This window comes from Phyllobates terribilis, unplaced genomic scaffold (assembly GCF_046119375.1).
Source record: "Phyllobates terribilis strain yellow unplaced genomic scaffold, ASM4611937v1 Scaffold_4__5_contigs__length_816908805, whole genome shotgun sequence".
NCBI classification, from domain to species: Eukaryota; Metazoa; Chordata; class Amphibia; order Anura; family Dendrobatidae; genus Phyllobates; species Phyllobates terribilis.
In genome coordinates this window covers 588,187,874-588,212,861 of record NW_027362764.1, presented here as the reverse complement: position 1 = coordinate 588,212,861, position 24,988 = coordinate 588,187,874, and the positions used below count along the sequence as shown (strand labels likewise).

The window sequence follows — 24,988 nt, the reverse complement described above, 5'->3', positions numbered from 1 at the left end:
AAAACGCATGCGGATTTTACATGCGTTTTTTGAAGCGTTTTTGTACATCAATGAATGTTTTTTGGAGTGGGAAATTGCTTAAACCCTTGGATTACCATAGAACTAGGGTGAGTATATTGGTTCATTTAAATGATTAAAGAATGTGTCTGCTGTACTTCAAGTAAAGTGTTTACTCTGTGTCTGTGTGTTTATTTAACTCTTTACTTTACTTTAACCCCTTAACGAACTTGGGTCTTTCTGTTTTTGTGTTTTCATTTTTTGCTCCCTTTCTTCCCAGAGCCAGAACTTTTTTAATTTTCGTTCAGTATGGCCATGTGAGGGCTTATTTTTTGCGGGACGAGTTGTACTTTTAAACGCCATCACTGGTTTTACCATATCGTGTGCTGGAAAACGAGAAAAAAAAATTCCAAGTGCGGTGAAATTGCAAAAAAAATGCACTTCCACAGTTGTATGCAGCAGAAATGATCACTTGCTATGAGCGCTGACCACTAGGTGGCGCTCATAGCAATTGAGACATGACAACCACAGGGGTCTGCTGCAGACCCTGGGTTGTCATGCCCACCCAATGGTGACCCGCGATCACGTGACGGGGTCACCGATGGGCGGGGCTTAGGACGTGCTTCCCAGAAGCGCGAGTTACATGCCGCTGTCAGAGATTGACAGCGGCATTTAACATGTTAACAGCCGCAGGTGGATTGCGATTCCACCCGCGGCTGTTGCGGGCACATGTCAGCTGTAAGAATCAGCTGACATGTGCCCGGTTCAGTGGGGGCTCAGCGCCCGAGCCCCCACTTAACCGGCCTTTCCGACCTGGTGCGTACTATTACTGACCAGGTCGGAAAGGGGTTAATTAAGTTTGGTCATGAAAAGGTCTGATTGACACCTTGTCATCACCAAACAAAATAGCTGGGTGACAGCTAATCCCATTCGCCCAATCTTCATTAGCATTTCTATTCATGTAATTTATGCGGCTGCTGTGAGCTGTTATTTTTAGCCTGGGAAGGTGCCATTAGGCAAACATTTTTCCAAGCCATTATTAACATCTCACAGCTGTTTCGTTAGCAGCTGCGTCCCCCCGATCAGCACTCAGCAACGCTTTGGATGCAGCATTTTTTTGTTGCATCCAAAACGAGGTGTTCTAATACCGCACTTTTGTTGTCGGTACATGTGAATCCACCTCATATAATGACACTTCAATCAGTCAAAATCTGCAACGGAGACTAGAGTGTCCGCTACAGAAATTGACATGCTGCGAGTGAGTTTCGGTACGTGGCCATGGTCAGGAGCCGCTGCAGGTTTGACGCTTTGTGTGTATACAGCGTCAAACCCGCAGTGTCCAGATGATACAGCATAGTGGATGGGATCTCTAGAAATCCCATGTCCACTATACGTGCATCAGAAGCTGCGAATAACCTGTGGACACTGACATGCGGTGCGTCTTTCAGGACCGCAGCATGTCAAATTCTCTTGCGGAGTTGCTAGCCTCCGCGACAGAGATTTGACTAGAAAGTATTGAATGCGGTAAATCCGCATGGTTCAGTGAACACATGTGAATTTACTTGCATTCAATAGAATGCAACATTTTGGACTCGGAAAAAATTTGCGTCAAAGCGCTGCTACGTCTGAATTATGGGCACAGAACCTAAAATGTAAAAAAAAAAATTGGCGTGGGCTCCCGCATTATTTTTATAACCAGCAGAGGGAAAGCCGACTGTTGAGGGCTGATACTAGTAGCTAGGGAAGGGGCCATTAGCCAACAATGTTCCCTGGCTATTAATATCAGCCCACAGCTGTTTGCTTAGCCTTTACTGGCTAGATTAAAGGGGGACCCCAGAAAAAAATTTACGTGGGCTCTCTCTATGAAATCTAACCAGCAAAGGCTAGTGGGGTAATGGGGTTGGGGTTCACTTGTATTGACGGCTGACGTGAAGCCCAGGTTAGTAATGGAGGGCGTCTACAAGACGCCCCCATTACTAACTGCATAGTAAAATGGTCGCCGCTTTTTCAATAAAAGACACGGCCAGAATAAAGTATTTTAAGGAAATAAAAAACACACGGTTCTACAATTTTTTATTACCCTCCGTTCGCGAAACCCTCGATCTCCTGAAAAAAACGTAAAAAAACAAACAACCACATCCCTCACCTGTCCGCCGTCAACGACGCAGTCCACGATTACGCCGAGTGTCCCATGGCGATTTGGGTCACTTCTACAGCAGTGACATCAGAAATCACTGATGTCACTGCTGTAGAAGACAGCATTGTATACTGACAGGGGTGTAAAATCACCCGTCAGTATACATGCTGCTGCAGGAGGTCACTCGGGTTGATCAGCTGAAGATCAACTGATCAGCTCCAGTGAGCTTACATTCGCAAGAATGTTCCCAGGGTGAGCATCAGCTGATCATTCACGTGACCGATCAGCTGATCACTGGCGTCACCGATCAGCTGATGGTCACGTGACTATCAGCTGATCGCTGCTGGCACTGATCAGCTGATGGTCACGTAACCATCAGCTGATCAGTGACGTCACCGCAGGTCCTGGCATCTCGGTACACTGGGGGGCGCGAGCCCGCTTCTCGTAGTGTACCGCTGGCCGCCCGGATGACAGCATCGCCGGGGACCAGGAGGACCCCGGGGGCCGCCGGATAGGTGAGTATAAATGTTTATTTTTTTCTTTTTACTTTTTTTTTCTTTTTTTTACTACCGGGGGCTGGGCAGAGCAGACTGCTGCTCCTCCCATCCATGAAGCTGTCGCTGTTATCAGCTCTCCAGAGCCGCAGTTGGATGAAAGGAGTACTAGCCTCCTCTCCTGACCCGGGTACCACCCGCACCACGTTTCCTATTTTCATTGAAGCCCAGCAATTTCGCAGGTACAGATATTCTACCTGCGGGTTTGCTGCGATTCAGTGCAAGTCAATGGGCGCAAATTCTCTGTGGAATAGCGCAATAAATGGTATTGCTGCGGTTTTTACTGCAATGGTAATCCGGAGCGGAAATTTGCTATACATGGCAGACCTATTAACAAGCGGTTTTAATGCGTTTCCGCAGCGGAAAAACAGCCGTGGAAAAGCATTAAAACCGCATTGTGTGCACATAGCCCAAGATAGAGCTATCGGGTAAAGCACATCATTCTACTGTTTACCGAAAACTAAATGAGGCCTACAAAGAAAAAAACCCAGTACCTACAGTCAAACATGGTGGAGGTCAAAAGACGTTTTGGGGTTGTTTTGCTGCCTCTGGCGCTGGATGCCTTGACTGTGTGCAAGGCATCATGAAATCTCAAGATTACCAATTGATTTTAGTTTGCAATGTAGTGCACAGTGTCAGAAAGCTGGGTTTGCATCCAAGGTCATGGATCTTCCAGCAGAACAATGACCCCAAACATACTTCAAGAATCACCCATAAATGGATGGAATTAAAGCATTTGAGAGTTCTGAAGTGGCCAGCAATGAGTCCGGATCTAAATCGCATAGAACACCTGTGGAGAGATCTTAAAATTGCTGTTGGGAGAAGGCAGCCTTCAAATATGAGAGACCTGGAGCAGTTTGCAAAAGAGGAGTGGTCCAAAATTCCAGGTGAGAGGTGTAAGAAACTTTTAGATAGTTATAGGAAGCGATTGATTGCAGTTATTTATTACAAAGGGTGTGCAACCAAATTATGTTGAGGGTGCCAATAATTTTGTCCGGCCCATTTTTGGCATCTTGTGTGAAACTATGTCCAATTTGCCTTTTTTCTCAGTTTTTTTTGTGTTGTTCCAATACACACAAAAGAAATAAACGTGTATAACAAACATGTGTAATCGCAATAATTTTTTGGGAAAAATACTTCAATTTTTGGAACAAATTCAAGGGTGCCACATTTTCGGCTATTACTGTATATGAAGCCGTAAGGCTAGGAGACCTGTGACCAGTCCAGGCACTCCAGTCTGTATATATACCGTGAACCATAGGTGTCTGAATTCTGCCTTATAAATCAAGAAATCCTCTGAAGAAAGGGTTAAGCACAGGGAGAGCAGAGCGTTACAATGTGGTTATGGTTTTAAAGGAACCTGTCAGCTCCTCTAAGCTGCTCAAACCACGGGCAGCATTAATCATCCTGGCTGCACGCTCGCAATCACATACATTCTCAGAAACATCATAGCGTTTCAGAGCAAATATAACTAGAAGGTGATCACTATGGGAGAGACCTGTCAGCCCTTGGAAAAGCCGTCCGGGGACCATGTGTCTAGGATGAGTGGCTTAAGAGGCAGGTCCCTGGTGTCTTCTTCTGACCTCGCACTCCTTATCAGACAGTTCTCTCTCTATACACATACATAGGGACAGACCTATTGCTCTAGATGAGCAGGGAAGAGAGAAGGCAAAGGGCATTGGCCTCGGACTAGCCATTATATTCACATCGTCTTCGACTAACTTTCAAAAATGTGCTCTCTGAAATGCACACGTTCTCTTACACATGACGGCAGCAGCTAATAGCAGGGTTGTATGTTGTCCGCAGCGAGGGTATAGCAGCGCAGTATAGACAGTAATGGCCTTTTATCATGAGCCGATCATCGATGAACGAGTGTTTTGTAGGAACGTCTGCTGGTATAAGAGGACTGGCGGACAGGGCTGAGTACAACGCTCCGCTCTTTACCGCAGATCCATGTATCTGGCATAAAAGACGGGTACCGCTGGAAAAAGGGTCACCCGTCTGCCCCATGATACTCAATGGTGCCGTCGGGTACTCAGTGTTTACTAGTTATAAAGTCTTATAAGACCCAACCAGCTTCCCCCAGACAGGGGTGGCAGTGTGGCACCGCAGCTATAGAGGGCAGGGGTGGCAGTGTGGCACCACAGCTATGAAGGGCAGGGGTGGCAGTGTGGCACCGCAGCTGTGGAGGGCAGGGGTGGCAGTGTGACACCGCAGCTGTGGAGTGCAGGGGTCGCAGTGTGACACCGCAGCTGTGGAGTGCAGGGGTCGCAGTGTGGCACCGGAGCTGTGGAGTGCAGGGATGGCAGTGTGGCACCACAGGTATGGAGTGCAGGGGTTGCAGTGTGGCACCGCAGCTGTGGAGTGCAGGGATGGCAGTGTGGCACCACAGCTATGGAGTGCAGGGGTTGCAGTGTGGCACCGCAGCTGTGGAGTGCAGGGGTTGCAGTGTGGCACCGCAGCTGTGGAGTGCAGGGATGGCAGTGTGGCACCGCAGCTGTGGAGTGCAGGGGTGGCAGTGTGGCACCGCAGCTGTGGAGTGCAGGGATGGCAGTGTGGCACCGCAGCTGTGGAGTGCAGGGGTGGCAGTGTGGCACCACAGCTGTGGAGTGCAGGGATGGCAGTGTGGCACCGCAGCTGTGGAGTGCAGGGGTGGCAGTGTAGCACCGCAGCTGTGGAGTGCAGGGATGGCAGTGTGGCACCGCAGCTGTGGAGTGCAGGGGTGGCAGTGTGGCACCGTAGCTGTGGAGTGCAGGGGTTGCAGTGTGGCACCGCAGCTGTGGAGTGCAGGGGTTGCAGTGTGGCACCACAGCTGTGGAGTGCAGGGATGGCAGTGTGGCACCGCAGCTGTGGAGTGCAGGGGTGGCAGTGTGGCACCGTAGCTGTGGAGTGCAGGGGTTGCAGTGTGGCACCGCAGCTGTGGAGTGCAGGGGTTGCAGTGTGGCACCGCAGCTGTGGAGTGCAGGGGTGGCAGTGTAGCACCGCAGCTGTGGAATGCAGGGATGGCAGTGTGGCACCGTAGCTGTGGAGTGCAGGGGTTGCAGTGTGGCACCGTATCTGTGGAGTGCAGGGGTTGCAGTGTGGCACCGCAGCTGTGGAGTGCAAGGGTTGCAGTGTGGCACCGCAGCAGTAAATGGCAGGGGTGACAGTGTGGCACCGCAGCTGTGGAGTGCAAGGGTTGCAGTGTGGCACCGCAGCTGTGGAGGACACACTGGCTGTATCGCAGCTGTAGAGGGCACACTGGCTGTATCGCAGCTGTGGAGGACACACTGGCTGTATCGCAGCTGTGGAGGACACACTGGCTGTATCGCAGCTGTGGAGGACACACTGGCTGTAGAGGGCACACTGGCTGTATCGCAGCTGTGGAGGACACACTGGCTGTATCGCAGCTGTGGAGGGCACACTGGCTGTATTGCAGCTGTAGAGGACACACTGGCTTTATCGCAGCTGTGGAGGACACACTGGCTGTATCGCAGCTGTGGAGGGCACACTGGCTGTATTGCAGCTGTAGAGGACACACTGGCTGTATCGCAGCTGTGGAGGACACACTGGCTGTATCGCAGCTGTGGAGGACACACTGGCTGTATCGCAGCTGTGGAGGACACACTGGCTGTATCGCAGCTGTGGAGGACACACTGGCTGTATCGCAGCTGTAGAGGGCACACTGGCTGTATCGCAGCTGTGGAGGACACACTGGCTGTATCGCAGCTGTGGAGGGCACACTGGCTGTATTGCAGCTGTAGAGGACACACTGGCTGTATCGCAGCTGTGGAGGGCACACTGGCTGTATCGCAGCTGTAGAGGACACACTGGCTGTATCGCAGCTGTGGAGGACACACTGGCTGTATCGCAGCTGTGGAGGACACACTGGCTGTATCGCAGCTGTGGAGGGCACACTGGCTGTATCGCAGCTGTAGAGGACACACTGGCTGTATCGCAGCTGTGGAGGACACACTGGCTGTATCGCAGCTGTGGAGGACACACTGGCTGTATCGCAGCTGTAGAGGGCACACTGGCTGTATCGCAGCTGTGGAGGACACACTGGCTGTATCGCAGCTGTGGAGGGCACACTGGCTGTATCGCAGCTGTGGAGGACACACTGGCTGTATCGCAGCTGTGGAGGGCACACTGGCTGTATCGCAGCTGTGGAGGGCACACTGGCTGTATCGCAGCTGTGGAGGACACACTGGCTGTATCGCAGCTGTGGAGGACACACTGGCTGTATCGCAGCTGTGGAGGACACACTGGCTGTATCGCAGCTGTGGAGGACACACTGGCTGTATCGCAGCTGTGGAGGGCACACTGGCTGTATCGCAGCTGTGGAGGACACACTGGCTGTATCGCAGCTGTGGAGGGCACACTGGCTGTATCGCAGCTGTAGAGGACACACTGGCTGTATCGCAGCTGTGGAGGACACACTGGCTGTATCGCAGCTGTGGAGGACACACTGGCTGTATCGCAGCTGTGGAGGACACACTGGCTGTATCGCAGCTGTGGAGGGCACACTGGCTGTATCGCAGCTGTGGAGGACACACTGGCTGTATCGCAGCTGTGGAGGGCACACTGGCTGTATCGCAGCTGTGGAGGGCACACTGGCTGTATCGCAGCTGTGGAGGGCACACTGGCTGTATCGCAGCTGTGGAGGACACACTGGCTGTATCGCAGCTGTGGAGGACACACTGGCTGTATCGCAGCTGTGGAGGGCACACTGGCTGTATCGCAGCTGTGGAGGACACACTGGCTGTATCGCAGCTGTGGAGGGCACACTGGCTGTATCGCAGCTGTGGAGGACACACTGGCTGTATCGCAGCTGTGGAGGGCACACTGGCTGTATCGCAGCTGTGGAGGACACACTGGCTGTATCGCAGCTGTGGAGGACACACTGGCTGTATCGCAGCTGTGGAGGACACACTGGCTGTATCGCAGCTGTGGAGGGCACACTGGCTGTATCGCAGCTGTGGAGGGCACACTGGCTGTATCGCAGCTGTGGAGGACACACTGGCTGTATCGCAGCTGTGGAGGGCACACTGGCTGTATCGCAGCTGTGGAGGGCACACTGGCTGTATCGCAGCTGTGGAGGGCACACTGGCTGTATCGCAGCTGTGGAGGGCACACTGGCTGTATCGCAGCTGTGGAGGGCACACTGGCTGTATCGCAGCTGTGGAGGACACACTGGCTGTATCGCAGCTGTGGAGGACACACTGGCTGTATCGCAGCTGTGGAGGGCACACTGGCTGTATCGCAGCTGTGGAGGGCACACTGGCTGTATCGCAGCTGTGGAGGGCACACTGGCTGTATCGCAGCTGTGGAGGACACACTGGCTGTATCGCAGCTGTGGAGGACACACTGGCTGTATCGCAGCTGTGGAGGGCACACTGGCTGTATCGCAGCTGTAGAGGACACACTGGCTGTATCGCAGCTGTGGAGGACACACTGGCTGTATCGCAGCTGTGGAGGGCACACTGGCTGTATCGCAGCTGTGGAGGGCACACTGGCTGTATCGCAGCTGTGGAGGGCACACTGGCTGTATCGCAGCTGTGGAGGGCACACTGGCTGTATCGCAGCTGTAGAGGACACACTGGCTGTATCGCAGCTGTGGAGGACACACTGGCTGTATCGCAGCTGTGGAGGACACACTGGCTGTATCGCAGCTGTAGAGGACACACTGGCTGTATCGCAGCTGTGGAGGACACACTGGCTGTATCGCAGCTGTGGAGGGCACACTGGCTGTATCGCAGCTGTGGAGGGCACACTGGCTGTATCGCAGCTGTGGAGGACACACTGGCTGTATCGCAGCTGTGGAGGACACACTGGCTGTATCGCAGCTGTGGAGGGCACACTGGCTGTATCGCAGCTGTAGAGGACACACTGGCTGTATTGCAGCTGTAGAGGACACACTGGCTGTATCGCAGCTGTGGAGGACACACTGGCTGTATCGCAGCTGTAGAGGACACACTGGCTGTATCGCAGCTGTAGAGGACACACTGGCTGTATCGCAGCTGTGGAGGGCACACTGGCTGTATCGCAGCTGTGGAGGGCACACTGGCTGTATTGCAGCTGTAGAGGACACACTGGCTGTATCGCAGCTGTGGAGGGCACACTGGCTGTATCGCAGCTGTAGAGGGCACACTGGCTGTATTGCAGCTGTAGAGGACACACTGGCAGCTGTGGAGGACACACTGGCTGTATCGCAGCTGTGGAGGACACACTGGCTGTATCGCAGCTGTAGAGGACACACTGGCTGTATCGCAGCTGTGGAGGACACACTGGCTGTATCGCAGCTGTAGAGGACACACTGGCTGTATCGCAGCTGTGGAGGACACACTGGCTGTATCGCAGCTGTGGAGGGCACACTGGCTGTATCGCAGCTGTGGAGGGCACACTGGCTGTATCGCAGCTGTGGAGGGCACACTGGCTGTATTGCAGCTGTAGAGGACACACTGGCTGTATCGCAGCTGTGGAGGACACACTGGCTGTATCGCAGCTGTGGAGGGCACACTGGCTGTATCGCAGCTGTAGAGGACACACTGGCTGTATCGCAGCTGTAGAGGACACACTGGCTGTATCGCAGCTGTGGAGGACACACTGGCTGTATTGCAGCTGTAGAGGACACACTGGCTGTATCGCAGCTGTAGAGGACACACTGGCTGTATTGCAGCTGTAGAGGACACACTGGCTGTATTGCAGCTGTAGAGGACACACTGGCTGTATTGCAGCTGTGGAGGACACACTGGCTGTATCGCAGCTGTGGAGGGCACACTGGCTGTATCGCAGCTGTAGAGGACACACTGGCTGTATCGCAGCTGTGGAGGACACACTGGCTGTATCGCAGCTGTAGAGGACACACTGGCTGTATCGCAGCTGTAGAGGACACACTGGCTGTATCGCAGCTGTGGAGGACACACTGGCTGTATTGCAGCTGTAGAGGACACACTGGCTGTATTGCAGCTGTGGAGGACACACTGGCTGTATCGCAGCTGTAGAGGACACACTGGCTGTATCGCAGCTGTAGAGGACACACTGGCTGTATCGCAGCTGTAGAGGACACACTGGCTGTATCGCAGCTGTGGAGGACACACTGGCTGTATCGCAGCTGTGGAGGGCACACTGGCTGTATCGCAGCTGTAGAGGACACACTGGCTGTATCGCAGCTGTAGAGGACACACTGGCTGTATCGCAGCTGTGGAGGACACACTGGCTGTATCGCAGCTGTGGAGGACACACTGGCTGTATCGCAGCTGTGGAGGACACACTGGCTGTATCGCAGCTGCATCACTACACGTGCAGTCATAATAACAACAAGCAGCCGCGGTGCAGCACTCCTCCTCCCCGGGCACAGGCTGTCCCCACCGCCGCCCGCCCCCGTCCTCCCCGTCCCCTCCCCCCGGTCTGTGAAGGTCATTACACCCAGGCAGCCGCGGTCCAATATAGCGCATGCGCCCGGGCCCGGGGACTGGCAGAGAGAGGCGGCACAGCCTCCTATACACAGCAGGCAGCGGGGAATAAAGAGCAATATGGCGAGGATGCCTGGCAGCGGCGACTGCAACCCGGGCACCGCGGACAGCGACCCCCTGCACGCCCAGCCCCGGGCGGCCCAGCACCGCTTACAGCCGGGCAGCGCGGGTGAGGAGGACGAAGAAGAAGAAGAGGAGGATGAGGATGAGATCCGGGAGGTGCAGATCACCGAGGAGGATGAGGAGGACGAGCTGCTGCTGCTGGAGGACGACGATATGGAGGACGATGAGGATGAGGAGGATGATGAGGAGATCCAGCTGGAGTGGGAGGACGCGGCGCTGCTGGAGAGCCCGTACCGGGGCACGGCGGGCATGGTCCCGCATCGCTCCGCACAGCTCCCGCTGCTGCCGCCCGGCCTGCGCCCCGGCATGGTGGTGGAGGATGTGGAGCCCCTGCTGCTGCAGCTCGGAGCGGCCGGGGGCGGAGTGGACGGAGCCGGCTGTGCGGGGTCCCCATCCTCCGAGCGGCCGGAGCGAGCCCGGCTCAGCGAGAACACCCGCCTGGCCACCCGCTACGCCGTGCGCATCTTCCGGGAGTACCTGAGCGAGAAGGCGCAGAGCCCGGACTTCGAGAGCATGGACAAGGAGGCGCTGTGCCGGGTGCTGCGCTCCTTCTACGCCGAAGCGCGGTCCAAGAGCGGCCAGCTGTACAGCAAGTCTTCCCTCATCAGCATCCGCTCGTCCCTGAACCGCTACCTGAACGAGCCGCCCTACTGCCGCACCCTGGACCTCACCAAGGACCCCGAGCTGCGGAGCGCCAACCTCACCCTGGCCGCCGTCATCCGCAAGCTGGAGGAGCAGGGCGCCGGCCCCGTGGTGCAGAAGCAGGCGATCACCCGGGCGGACCTGCGCAAGCTCTACACCTCCTGCGTCTTCAGCGCGGCCACGCCGTTCGGGCTCCTCAACAAGGTCTGGTTCGAGACCTGCATGTACTTCTGCACCCGGGGCCGGGAGAACCAGCGGGAGCTGGAGGAGGACTCGTTCGGCCTGGCCATGGACGAGGACGGCCGGCGCTTCGTCTACTTCAAGGCACTGGGGCCCTATCACAAGTCCCGCTCCTCGTCATGGGGCAAGAAGCGCGGAGCGCCCGGCGGAGCGGCCACGACGGACGGCGACGAGGAGAACCTCCCCCGCATGTACGAGACCGGCACCGAGTTCTGCCCCTATGCCAGCTTCGTCAAGTACCTGGCCAAGCGCAACCCTCTGTGCAAAGCGTTCTTCCAGCGGCCCCGGGACCACTGCAGCGAGGCCGACGTCACCTGGTACGAGAACAAGGCCATCGGCAAGAACCTGCTGGGCACCCGCATGCAGATGCTGTCCAAGGCCGCCAAGCTGTCCAAGACCTACACCAACCACTGCATCGGGGCCGTGTCCGTGGCCACACTCAACAGCATCGCTGGCATCGGCACCAAGCTAGGCCCCCCCTACTTCATGGACAGCATGAACGGTGCCAGGCACAGGGCAGCCCAGCTAGCTGCCAACACCTACATCCTGCCCAAACCGGGCAGCCTGCCTGACCTCAAGACCGAGCTGCCCACCAAGAGGCCGCTGTACGAGGCCAACCCACCCATAGACACCTGCGGCCCGCCCTCCCCCAAGAGACTGCGGCCTGCCGAGCCCCCCGACTGTGTCCTGCTGGTAGCTGTCAAGAACGACCCTCAGCCGCCCTGTCCGGAAACCAATGGTCACCTGGTGCTGACGGCCCCCACCGTGGTCACCTCCCCGGCGGTGCTCACCCCTGTACAGGTAATACATGACTGGCTCCTATACAGGTTATGTAAGCAGGGGTACAGGTACCAGCTACAGCAGGGAAGGGGTATGGCTGCCCACACACAGTGCCCACATAGTACCTGCCACATTGAGGGGTATAGCTGTCCACACATTGTGCCCACATAGTACCTGCCACACTGAGTGGTATAGCTGTCCACACACTGTGCCCACATAGTACCTGCCACATTGAGGGGTATAGCTGTCCACACATTGTGCCCACATAGTACCTGCCACACTGAGGGGTATAGCTGTCCACACACTGTGCCCACATAGTACCTGCCACACTGAGGGGTATAGCTGTCCACACACTGTGCCCACATAGTACCTGCCACACTGAGGGGGTATAGCTGTCCACACACTGTGCCCACATAGTACCTGCCACACTGAGGGGGTATAGCTGTCCACACACTGTGCCCACATAGTACCTGCCACATTGAGGGGTATAGCTGTCCACACACTGTGCCCACATAGTACCTGCCACATTGAGGGGTATAGCTGTCCACACACTGTGCCCACATAGTACCTGCCACACTGAGGGGGTATAGCTGTCCACACACTGTGCCCACATAGTACCTGCCACATTGAGGGGTATAGCTGTCCACACATTGTGACCACATAGTACCTGCCACACTGAGGGGTATAGCTGTCCACACACTGTGCCCAGATAGTACCTACCACATTGAGGGGTATAGCTGTCCACACATTGTGACCACATAGTACCTGCCACACTGAGGGGTATAGCTGTCCACACACTGTGCCCACATAGTACCTGCCACATTGAGGGGTATAGCTGTCCACACATTGTGCCCACATAGTACCTGCCACACTGAGGGGTATAGCTGTCCACACACTGTGCCCACATAGTACCTGCCTCACTAAGGGGTATAGCTGCCCACATAGTACCTGGCCTCACACTGTGCCCACATAGTACCTGCACACTGAGGGGGTATAACTGGCCTCACACGGTGCCACACTGAGGGGGTATAGATATCCACATACGGTGTGCACAAATGTTCTAGCCACACAGGAATATAGCTGTCACGACATACTACCGGCCACACTGAGGGGGTATAGCTGTCCACACACTGTGCCCACATAGTACCTGTCACACTGAGGGGGTATAGCTGCCCACATAGTACCTGGCCTCACACTGTGCCCACATAGTACCTGGCCTCACACTGTGCCCACATAGTACCTGCACACTGAGGGGGTATAACTGGCCACCCACCGTGCCACACCGAGGGGGTATATATATCCACATACGGTGTGCACAAATGTTCCAGCCACACAGGAATATAGCTGTCACCACATAGTACCTGCACACTGAGGGGGTATAGCTTTCCACACACTGTGCCCATATATTACCTGCCACACTTAAGAGGGTATAGGTGTCCACACATTGTGCCCATATAGTACCTGCCACACTAAGAGGGTATAGCTGTCCACACACTGTGCCCATATAGTACCTGCCACACTGAGGGGGTATAGCTGACCACACACTGTGCCCATATAGTACCTGCCACACTAAGAGGATATAGCTGTCCACACACTGTGCCCATAAAGTACCTGCCACGCTAAGGGGGTATAGCTGTCCGCACACTATGCCCATGTAGTACCTGCCACACTAAGAGGGTATAGCTGTCCATACACTGTGCAAATCTAGTACCTGCCACACTGATTGGTTATATTTGTCCACACACTGTGCCCATGTAGTACCTGCCACACTAAAGAGGGTATAGCTGTCCATACACTGTGCCCATAAAGTACCTGCCACACTAAGAGGGTATAGCTGTCCACACACTGTGCCCTTAAAGTGCCTGCACACTAAGAGGGTATAGCTGTCCACACACTGTGACCATATAGTACCTGCCACACTGAGGGGGTATATCTGTCCTCACTGTGCCCACATTTTACCTGCCACAATGAGGGGATATGGCTGCCCACACACTGTGCCCACATAGTACCTGTCCTCACATTGTGCCCACATAGTACCGGCCATACTAAGGGGTACAGCTGTCCTTACACTGTGCCCACACAGTAACAGTACATGCACACTGAGGGCCTATAACTGTGCCCACATAACAGCCACACCGAGGAAGTATAGATATCCACATATGGTGTCCACAAATGTTTCTGCCACACAGGAATATAACTAACTGTCACCACATACTACCGGCCACACTGAGGGGGTATAACTGTTCTCACACTTGCCCACATAGTACCTGCCACAAAGACGGGGTATAGCTACTCACACACTGTCTACATAGTACCGACCACACTAAGAGGGTATAGCTGTCCACACACTGTGCCCATATAGTACCTGCCACACTGATGGGGTATAGCTGTCCACACACTGTGCCCATATATTACCTGCCACACTAATGGGGTATAGCTGTCCACATACTGTGCCCATATAGTACCTACCACACTGAGGGGTATAGCTGTCCACACACTGTGCCCATATAGTACCTGCCACACTGAGGGGTATAGCTGTCCACACATTGTGCCCATATAGTACCTGCGACACTGAGGGGGTATAGCTGACCACATGCTTTGCACAGATAGTACCTGCCACACTAAGAGGATATAGCTGTCCACACACTGTGCCCATATAGTAACTGCCACGCTAAGAGGATATAGCTGTCCACACACTGTGCCCATGTAGTACCTGCCACACTGATGGGGTATAGTTGACCACACACTGAGCCCATATAGTACCTGCCGCACTGAGGGGGTATAGCTGTCCACACACTGTGCAAATCTAGTACCTGCCACACTGATGGGGTATAGTTGACCACACACTGCCAATATAGTACCTGCCACACTGACGGGGTATAGTTGACCATACACTGTGCCCATATAGTACCTGCCACACTTACTGGGTATAGTTGACCACACACTGTGCCCATATAGTACCTGCCACACTGATGGGGTATAGCTGTCCACACACTGTACCCATATAGTACCTGCCACACTGTGAGGGTATAGCTGTCCACACACTGTGCCCATATAGTACCTGCCACACTAATGGTGTATAGCTGTCCACACACTGTGCTCATATAGTACCTGCCACACTAATGGGGTATAGCTGTCCACACACTGTGCTCATATAGTACCTGCCACTCTAATGGGGTATAGCTGTCCACACACTGTGCTCATATAGTACCTGCCACACTAATGGGGTATAGCTGTCCACACACTGAGCCCATATAGTACCTGCCGCACTGAGGGGGTATAGCTGTCCACACACTGTGCAAATCTAGTACCTGCCACACTGATGGGGTATAGTTGACCACACACTGTGCCCATATAGTACCTGCCACACTGAGGGGGTATAGTTGTCCACACACTGTGCCCATATAGTACCTGTCACACTGAGGGGGTATAGCAGTCCACACACTGTGCCCACATAGTACCTGCCACTCTGAGGGGTATAGCAGTCCACGCACTGTGCCCATATAGTACCTGCCACACTAAGAGGATATAGCTGTCCACACACTGCCCATAAAGTACCTGCCACGCTAAGGGGGTATAGCTGTCAGCACACTGTGCCCATGTAGTACCTGCCACACTAAGAAGGTATAGCTGTCCATACACTGAGCAAATCTAGTACCTGCCACACTGATTGGGTATATTTGTCCACACACTGTGTCCATGTAGTACCTGCCACACTAAGAGGGTATAGCTGTCCATACACTGCCCATAAAGTACCTGCCACACTAAGAGGGTATAGCTGTCCACACACTGTGCCCTTAAAGTGCCTGCACAATAAGAGGGTATAGCTGTCCACACACTGTGACCATATAGTACCTACCACACTGAGGGGGTATATCTGTCCTCACTGTGCCCACATTTTACCTGCCACAATGAGGGGATATGGCTGCCCACACACTGCCCACATAGTACCTGTCCTCACATTGTGCCCACATAGTACCTGTCCTCACATTGTGCCCACATAGTACCGGCCATACTAAGCGGTACAGCTGTCCTTACACTGTGCCCACACAGTACATGCACACTGAGGGGCTATAACTGTGCCCACATAACAGCCACAACGAGGAAGTATAGATATCCACATATGGTGTCCACAAATGTTTCTGCCACACAGGAATATAAGTAACTGTCACCACATACTACCGGCCACACTGAGGGGGTATAACTGTTCTCACACTTGCCCACCTAGTACCTGCCACAAAGACGGGGTATAGCTACTCACACACTGTCTACATAGTACCGACCACACTAAGAGGGTATAGCTGTCCACACACTGTGCCCATATAGTACCTGCCACACTGATGGGGTATAGCTGTCCACACACTGTGCCCATATATTACCTGCCACACTAACGGGGTATAGCTGTCCACATACTGTGCCCATATAGTACCTACCACACTGAGGGGTATAGCTGTCCACACATTGTGCCCATATAGTACCTGCCACACCGAGAGGGTATAGCTGTCCACACATTGTGCCCATATAGTACTTGCCACAATGAGGGGGTACAGCTGTCCACACATTATGCCCATATAGTACCTGCCACACTGAGGGGTATAGCTGTCCACACACTGTGCCCATATAGTACCTGCCACACTGAGGGGTATAGCTGTCCACACACTGTGCCCATATAGTACCTGCCACACTGAGGGGTATAGCTGTCCACACATTGTGCCCATATAGTACCTACGACACTGAGGGGGTATAGCTGACCACATGCTTTGCACAGATAGTACCTGCCACACTAAGAGGATATAGCTGTCCACACACTGTGCCCATATAGTACCTGCCACACTGATGGGGTATAGTTGACCACACACTGAGCCCATATAGTACCTGCCGCACTGAGGGGGTATAGCTGTCCACACACTGTGCAAATCTAGTACCTGCCACACTGATGGGGTATAGTTGACCACACACTGCCAATATAGTACCTGCCACACTGACGGGGTATAGTTGACCATACACTGTGCCCATATAGTACCTGCCACACTTACTGGGTATAGTTGACCACACACTGTGCCCATATAGTACCTGCCACACTGATGGGGTATAGCTGTCCACACACTGTACCCATATAGTACCTGCCACACTGTGAGGGTATAGCTGTCCACACACTGTGCCCATATAGTACCTGCCACACTAATGGTGTATAGCTGTCCACACACTGTGCTCATATAGTACCTGCCACACTAATGGGGTATAGCTGTCCACACACTGTGCTCATATAGTACCTGCCACACTAATGGGGTATAGCTGTCCACACACTGTGCTCATATAGTACCTGCCACACTAATGGGGTATAGCTGTCCACACACTGTGCTCATATAGTACCTGCCACACTAATGGGGTATAGCTGTCCACACACTGAGCCCATATAGTACCTGCCACACTGAGGGGGTATAGTTGTCCACACACTGTGCCCATATAGTACCTGTCACACTGAGGGGGTATAGCAGTCCACACACTGTGCCCACATAGTACCTGCCACTCTGAGGGGTATAGCAGTCCATGCACTGTGCCCATATAGTACCTGCCACACTGAGGGGATATAGTTGTCCATACACTGTGCAAATCTAGTACCTGCCACACTGATGGGGTATAGTTGACCACACACTGTGCCCATATAGTACCTGCCACACTGAGGGGGTATAGTTGTCCACACACTGTGGCTATATAGTACCAGCCACCCTGAAGGTGTATAGCTGTCCACACACTGTGCCCATATAGTACCTGCCACACTGTGGGGATATAGTTGTCCATACACTGTGCAAATCTAGTACCTGCCACACTGAGGGGGTATAGTTGTCCACACACTGTGCTCATATAGTACCTGCCACACTGAGGGGGTATAGCTGTCCGCACACTGTGCCCATATAGTACCTGCCGCACTGAGGGGGTATAGCTGACCACATACTGTGCACAGATAGTGCCAGTCACACTGAGGTCAAGGACCTGCAGTATTTCATGGTACATTAGAATAAAGGGTCAGGGGTACTACTCTCCGGTTGAACCAGCAAAATACTGGGACTTCATTATTGAGAACTGTGTATGGTTCCTGTTCACACTGGAGTTTTTCTGATACTTTTGATGGTCAGAGTAGAGTTTTCTAATCTAGTGCTAAATTTCAATTAAAAATTCAGAAAGCCTGAAGGAAACTTGCGGATCCAATAGGTCAAGTGGGATCTATCAGGATTCTTTGGGATCTGTTTAAACAAATGCAACATAGCAGTCATGGCTTCATAATGATAGGAAATCATGGCGCTGGTGTGACCTGCAGTCACTGAGGCCAGCACTTGTTTATTAGTAATGTAACTAGAATTAGAGGATGCTATTAGTTGTTCCAGGTTTATGTATATAAATATATAAAATAATGATTGGGCTCTGCAAGTTCCTAGTATGATGTACTTTGTGTTCAAGTCCCCTGCCTGCTGTAAATGAAAGGCTGAGCAGCTACAGAGGAAAATATACTTTTGGTCTAAAAAGGTCACTTTCCCCATAAGTAAATATGAAATAAAAACGTACAGTTGAAACCCGACGTTTACATACACTATCTAAAAATACACATATCCATGTTGTTCTCAATATCTGACATGAAATCAGAATAAATCTTTCTTGTTTTAGGTCAATTAGGATTACCATAATTTTTAATATTTGCCAAATGCCAGAATAATGAGAGAGAGAGATAATGTTTTAAGGAATTTTTATTACTTTCTGCAAAGTCAAAAGTTTACATACATTTCATTAGTATTTGGTACCATTGCCCTTAAACTGAATGACTTGGGTCAAATGTTTGGGATATCCTTCCACAAGCTTCTCACAATAGTTGGTCGGAATTTGGGTCCTTTCATCCTGACAAAACGAGGCACCTTCAGGTATCTTGAAATTGTACCCAAGAATGAGCCAGACTTGTGCAAGTCCACAATTCTCTTCCTGATATCTTGGCTGATTTCTTTAGACTTTCCCATGATGCTACACAAAGAAGCAGTGTGTTTCAGGTGTGCATTAAAATACATCCACAGGTGTGTCTCTAATTAACTCAGATGTTGCCAAAAAACCTATCAGAAGCTTCCAAACACATGGCATCATCATATGGGCAGTCCAGAATTGTTTAAAGGTATAGTAATCTTAGTGTATGTAAACTTTTGATATTGCAGTAAGTAATAAAAATGCCTTAAAACATTCTCTCTCTCTCATTATTCTGGCATTTGACAAATATTAAAAGTTATGGTAATCCTAATTGACCTAAAACGGGAAAGGTTTATTCTGATTCCACGTCAGATATTGAGAAAAACATGCATATGTGTCTTTTTATATAGTGTATGTAAACTTCTGCTTTCAACTGTATATAGGCAATCGGATATAAGTATATTCTTTATTTGTTATGGATGTGTTTTACAGATCAGTCAATGAAGTATATAGTTGTATCCATTGATGGGATGTTGATGACCTCTCCATTTTATGTTCTTATGGCTGAACAGAATTTTTCCACTAGTAAAATCCAATGTAAACATATATTGTGTGGGTCTTTTCTCATTAAAATAATGGACAGCTTATTCAAGAAGGATTTAAAGGGAACCTGTCACCAGAAAAAACGCTATTAACCTGCAGATATGGTGTTAATCTGCAGGTTAACAGCGTTATAATGCTGTCTGTGTCCTGTATGTAGCATAACGCTGCGGGGAGAAATTGAACTTTATTCTCCCAGGCAGTGCTCCCATTTCAGTCACAGGGACGGCGTGAACGCTGGTTCACTCACCGCTCTAGGTATAGAGAGCGGCGGCTGTAACCGGCCCTGACTGACAGCCGGACCCAGCACACCTTGATCCTGATTGGATGGCTAAACTATCACTCAAGACACTGACAGCTCAGCATGTTCCAGCAATCAATTGGACTGCTGTCAATCACCATACTGGATGTCTCAGCACGCCCCTGCCCTAGATTGGACGGCAGACCTGTAATTCATTGCGTCCAGACAACACTGATAGGAGGAATTGTGACACCCAGATTAGTGATGGGTCCTCTTTCATAGTATCTCCAGTTGTTTTGGATGTAAGCAGAGATATGTAGTAGTTGTTAGGTGCAAGCGAACTATTCTGTAGATGGCGGATATGACAGTTAAGTTCTACCATGGTCCTCAAACAGTTGATGACCAATATGGACTTTACATTGCACAGATTTGTGGTAAAATGGCATTGTGGCTGCTTACTCTAACTCTTTACAAACAGACACTATTATTTGTATGACTACAGTTGAGACATGCTCATCTCTTATTACAGAACAGTCACCATTTATTGTGAAGGACATTATTTTGGCTTGTGTTTGGCCCATACTTACCTATAGCTTTGTCACAGTATGTGTTGATACTTTATTCTTTTTTGTTGTTGTTCAGTAAGGCCTTATTTATGTAGTATTTACTTTATTATTTACCGAACAGTGTATATAAATCTGTCTCGGATATGTGATGATCGTACAGCTGCACTGTTACAGAATGTGTATTAGATCGCTCTCCCGTAACGAGCCATACACATATATATATATATATATATATATATCTATCTTCATCCAGTACATAATATCTGAGCAGTATGTATATTGATTGATATTACTGAAGACTTACCAGCAAAAATCCTAAAAGTATTTTAAAAAGTTTTAATTACAAAATTAAAAAAAAAGGAAACTTCACTTGTCAAAACTGTTAGCCATAATATTGTTTAGTGAATGTCTTTTTTTTTATTGGCACACTGATCTGGTGGTTTATTTCGTTTTTCTTTTCTGCAGAAGATTGGCACACAAAAAAATAAAAACTCATTTACATGAAAACCAGTGAATGTACTTAAAGAGGTATTCTCAAGATGTCTCTTGAGCAGCTTACAGCTCTGCAGTCTCCTTACTTACTGGTTGCTTTGGCGGGTGGGCTTCCTCTTTGAATGACCGTTCTGATTCAGGAGCTGCAACACATTAATGGTCTTGTCAGTATTTGTTCTGACCTCTACACTGTTATCATTATATTTATATATAAAGATAACGGCCTTTGAACAAGCATAAAGTGAAGAAAAGTGAGAGCCATGATTAGGAGAACTGCTGGGGGTGGTGGGAATTATGATTCTGCAGGACTGATAGGAGCCCTGTCAGGAGCTGAGAGGAAGGTGAGAAGCTAACTGCTGTATAAAAATCAATGAGCTGGAGAGAGTCAACCGGTATATTAACACCTCTCCTGGAATGAAACTACAGCCGGCACTTGGCCAGGCACTAACGGACATGCTTCAGGTTATACAATATGTAAGATGAAAGGTTTCATTGAAGGAGAATGACAGCAGATTAAAAAAAGGAAGTCAATTGCTAACTTTGCTTATTTTGATGCTTTCTAACTAAAGCAAATTAATAACATGAGACTACCCTTTTAAGATTCTTGCAAGCGTACCTTATATTGATATTATAACTTAACACTACATGGTTTCTCTATGGCCGGGCATTGTGGAAGGGGGCTATTTTTCCCCGCACACAGACCTAAGGTTGAGATAATCATAGAGATATGTTGATTTTTCAGAAAAGGAAAACTGTTTATCATTTTTTTGTCTTGCTGTTGTTTGTTAGGATATAGATTGCTCTCCATGCTCCATTCAGCACCAATTTCCTTGGGGAAAGGGTCCTGAAATCGCCTCCTATTGTGTTAAATGGAAAGTGGTTTCCAATAGGTTTCAAAACAGGTCCGTTAGCAGTTTCCACATGGATTGCATCTGGAAATTGTGGCAGGTAGCTAGCTACCTATGAAGTAGCTAGTCCATGTGCAGACTTGTGATAGTTCTATAAGGAAATCTGCGGTAGCCACTGTATGGTCAGCCTCAGATATCTACCATGGATTCCACTGAAGATACCCATGCAAACGTACCCTAAGGGTATGTGCCCACGTAGCGTTTTTCAAGCGTATATGCTGCGGAATTTCCGCAGCGTATACGCTTGTGAAACGCTATGTAATCCGCCCCCCATGGTCCCCAAGGGGATTCCGCAAGTTCAATGCCCATGCTGCGGATTTTTCCGCAGCATTTATGATGCGCTGAAAAATCCGCAGCATGTCCATTAATTTTGCGTTTCCGCAAGCGGAATTGCCTTTGCAATGCAATAAAAAGCGCAAGGCAATTCCGCATGTGGAAATCGCGCGATAAACGAGTGCGGAATTCCACATGCGTTTATCCGGGAGAGAACATGCAGAAATGAAGCAGAAAATTTCTGCTTCATTTCCGCAGCGTGGGCACATAGCCTAAAGATAGAAAGGGTGGGCCGAAGAAAAAAAACACTTTGCTTACTAAGCTTCTTCTCAAATTTTCACTCTGCCATTATGGACAAAAATGAACATAAGATGACTAAATTGATAATTACCAAGTCATGTGGAAAGTGGGGTGTGGGCTGGTGACCAGGTCTCTTCAGTCTGAGTTCCAATTGCCAAACGAGTGTCTGATGAGTGATGTACGCAGACAAAACAGGAAAGATTCGCCTTTACACATTGTCAGTGAGGCACATCAGAAAATGCCATTGTGGAGATCTTTACCCTGTGACTTACACTGATGTCTAAAACCAAGGTGGAGCAGCACACCTCCCAGCATCGTATCCAGTTTTTTTTCTGACTGCCATCTTTAGTCTTCTAGATCTATAGATCATTGTTGGGGGACTAATGTCCCATGCTTCTAGGGCAGAATATGAACCCCACTCATAGTCCTTACTATGGATAGGTGGTAAACAGGGCTGTGGAGTCGTTCATCCAAACCCCCGACTCCTCAATTTCCCTGACTTGCAACTCCACAGCACTGCCTCACTACAGATTCATCTCACTGCCTCACTACTGAGCGTGTACATAAAGTGCAGCACAGATTCATCTCACTACTGAGCATGTACATAAAGTGCAGCACAGATTCATCTCACTGCCTCACTACTGAGCATGTACATAAAGTGCAGCACAGATTCATCTCACTGCCTCACCCTGAGCATGTACATAAAGTGCAGCACAGATTCATCTCACTGCCTCACTACTGAGCATGTACATAAAGTGCAGCACAGATTCATCTCACTACTGAGCATGTACATAAAGTGCAGCACAGATTCATCTCACTGCCTCACTACTGAGCATGTACATAAAGTGCAGCACAGATTCATCTCACTACTGAGCATGTACATAAAGTGCAGCACAGATTCATCTCATTACTGAGCATGTACATAAAGTGCAGCACAGATTCATCTCACTGCCTCACTACTGAGCATTTACAAAGTGCAGCACAGATTCATCTCACTGCCTCATTACTGAGCATGTACATAAAGTGCAGCACTGATTCATCTCACTACTGAGCATGTACATAAAGTGCAGCACAGATTCATCTCACTGCCTCACTACTGAGTATGTACATAAAGTGCAGCACAGATTCATCTCACTACTGAGCATGTACATAAAGTGCAGCACAGATTCATCTCACTGCCTCACTACTGAGCATGTACATAAAGTGTAGCACAGATTCATCTCACTGCCTCACTACTGAGCATGTACATAAAGTGCAGCACAGATTCTTCTCATTACTGAGCATGTACATAAAGTGCAGCACAGATTCATCTCACTGCCTCACTACTGAGCATTTACATAAAGTGCAGCACTGATTCATCTCACTACTGAGCATGTACATAAAGTGCAGCACAGATTCATCTCACTGCCTCACTACTGAGCATGTACATAAAGTGCAGCACAGATTCATCTCACTGCCTCACTACTGAGCATGTACATAAAGTGTAGCACAGATTCATCTCACTGCCTCACTACTGAGCATGTACATAAAGTGCAGCACAGATTCATCTCACTACTGAGCATGTACATAAAGTGCAGCACAGATTCATCTCACTACTGAGCGTGTACATAAAGTACACCACAGATTCATCTCACTACTGAGCATGTACATAAAGTGCAGCGCAGATTCATCTCACTGCCTTACTACTGATCATGTACATAAAGTGCAGCACAGATTCATCTCACTACTGAGCATGTACATAAAGTGCAGCACAGATTCATCTCACTACTGAGCATGTACATAAAGTGCAGCACAGATTCATGTCACTGCCTCACTACTGAGCATGTACATAAAGTGTAGCACAGATTCATCTCACTACTGAGCATGTACATAAAGTGCAGCACAGATTCTTCTCATTACTGAGCATGTACATAAAGTGCAGCACAGATTCATCTCACTGCCTCACTACTGAGCATTTACATAAAGTGCAGCACAGATTCATCTCACTGCCTCATTACTGAGCATGTACATAAAGTGCAGCACTGATTCATCTCACTACTGAGCATGTACATAAAGTGCAGCACAGATTCATCTCACTGCCTCACTACTGAGCATGTACATAAAGTGCAGCACAGATTCATCTCACTACTGAGCATGTACATAAAGTGCAGCACAGATTCATCTCACTACTGAGCGTGTACATAAAGTACACCACAGATTCATCTCACTTCTGAGCATGTACATAAAGTGCAGCGCAGATTCATCTCACTGCCTTACTACTGATCATGTACATAAAGTGCAGCACAGATTCATCTCACTGCCTCACTACTGAGCATGTACATAAAGTGCAGCACAGATTCATCTCACTACTGAGCATGTACATAAAGTGCAGCACAGATTCATCTCACTGCCTCACTACTGAGCATGTACATAAAGTGCGGCACAGATTCATTTCACTGCCTCACTACTGAGCATGTACATAAAGTGCAGCGCAGATTCATCTCACTGCCTTACTACTGATCATGTACATAAATTGCAGCACAGATTCATCTCACTGCCTCACTACTGAGCATGTACATAAAGTGCAGCACAGATTCATCTCACTACTGAGCATGTACATAAAGTGCAGCACAGATTCATCTCACTACTGAGCATGTACATAAAGCACAGCACAGATTCATCTCACTGCCTCACTACTGAGCATGTACATAAAGTGCAGCACAGATTCATCTCACTACTGAGCATGTACATAAA

The 24,988-nt window shown here is 50.2% G+C and overlaps 1 protein-coding gene across 2 annotated transcripts in view; it reads left to right on the top strand.

Moving 5' to 3' along the window:
• KCTD1 (potassium channel tetramerization domain containing 1) overlaps positions 1 to 24,988 on the top strand; it is a 135,404-nt gene that overhangs the window by 63,361 nt on the left and 47,055 nt on the right. The window contains exon 1 of one of the 2 annotated variants that reach the window (XM_073679194.1): positions 10,055 to 11,948. The exons of the other annotated variant lie outside the window; for it this stretch is intronic. Coding sequence (XP_073535295.1) covers positions 10,203 to 11,948 — 1,746 coding nt within the window. The 5' untranslated portion in view covers positions 10,055 to 10,202. Of the gene's footprint in view, positions 1 to 10,054; positions 11,949 to 24,988 lie in introns of those variants that run through there. 2 annotated transcript variants of the gene reach the window in all.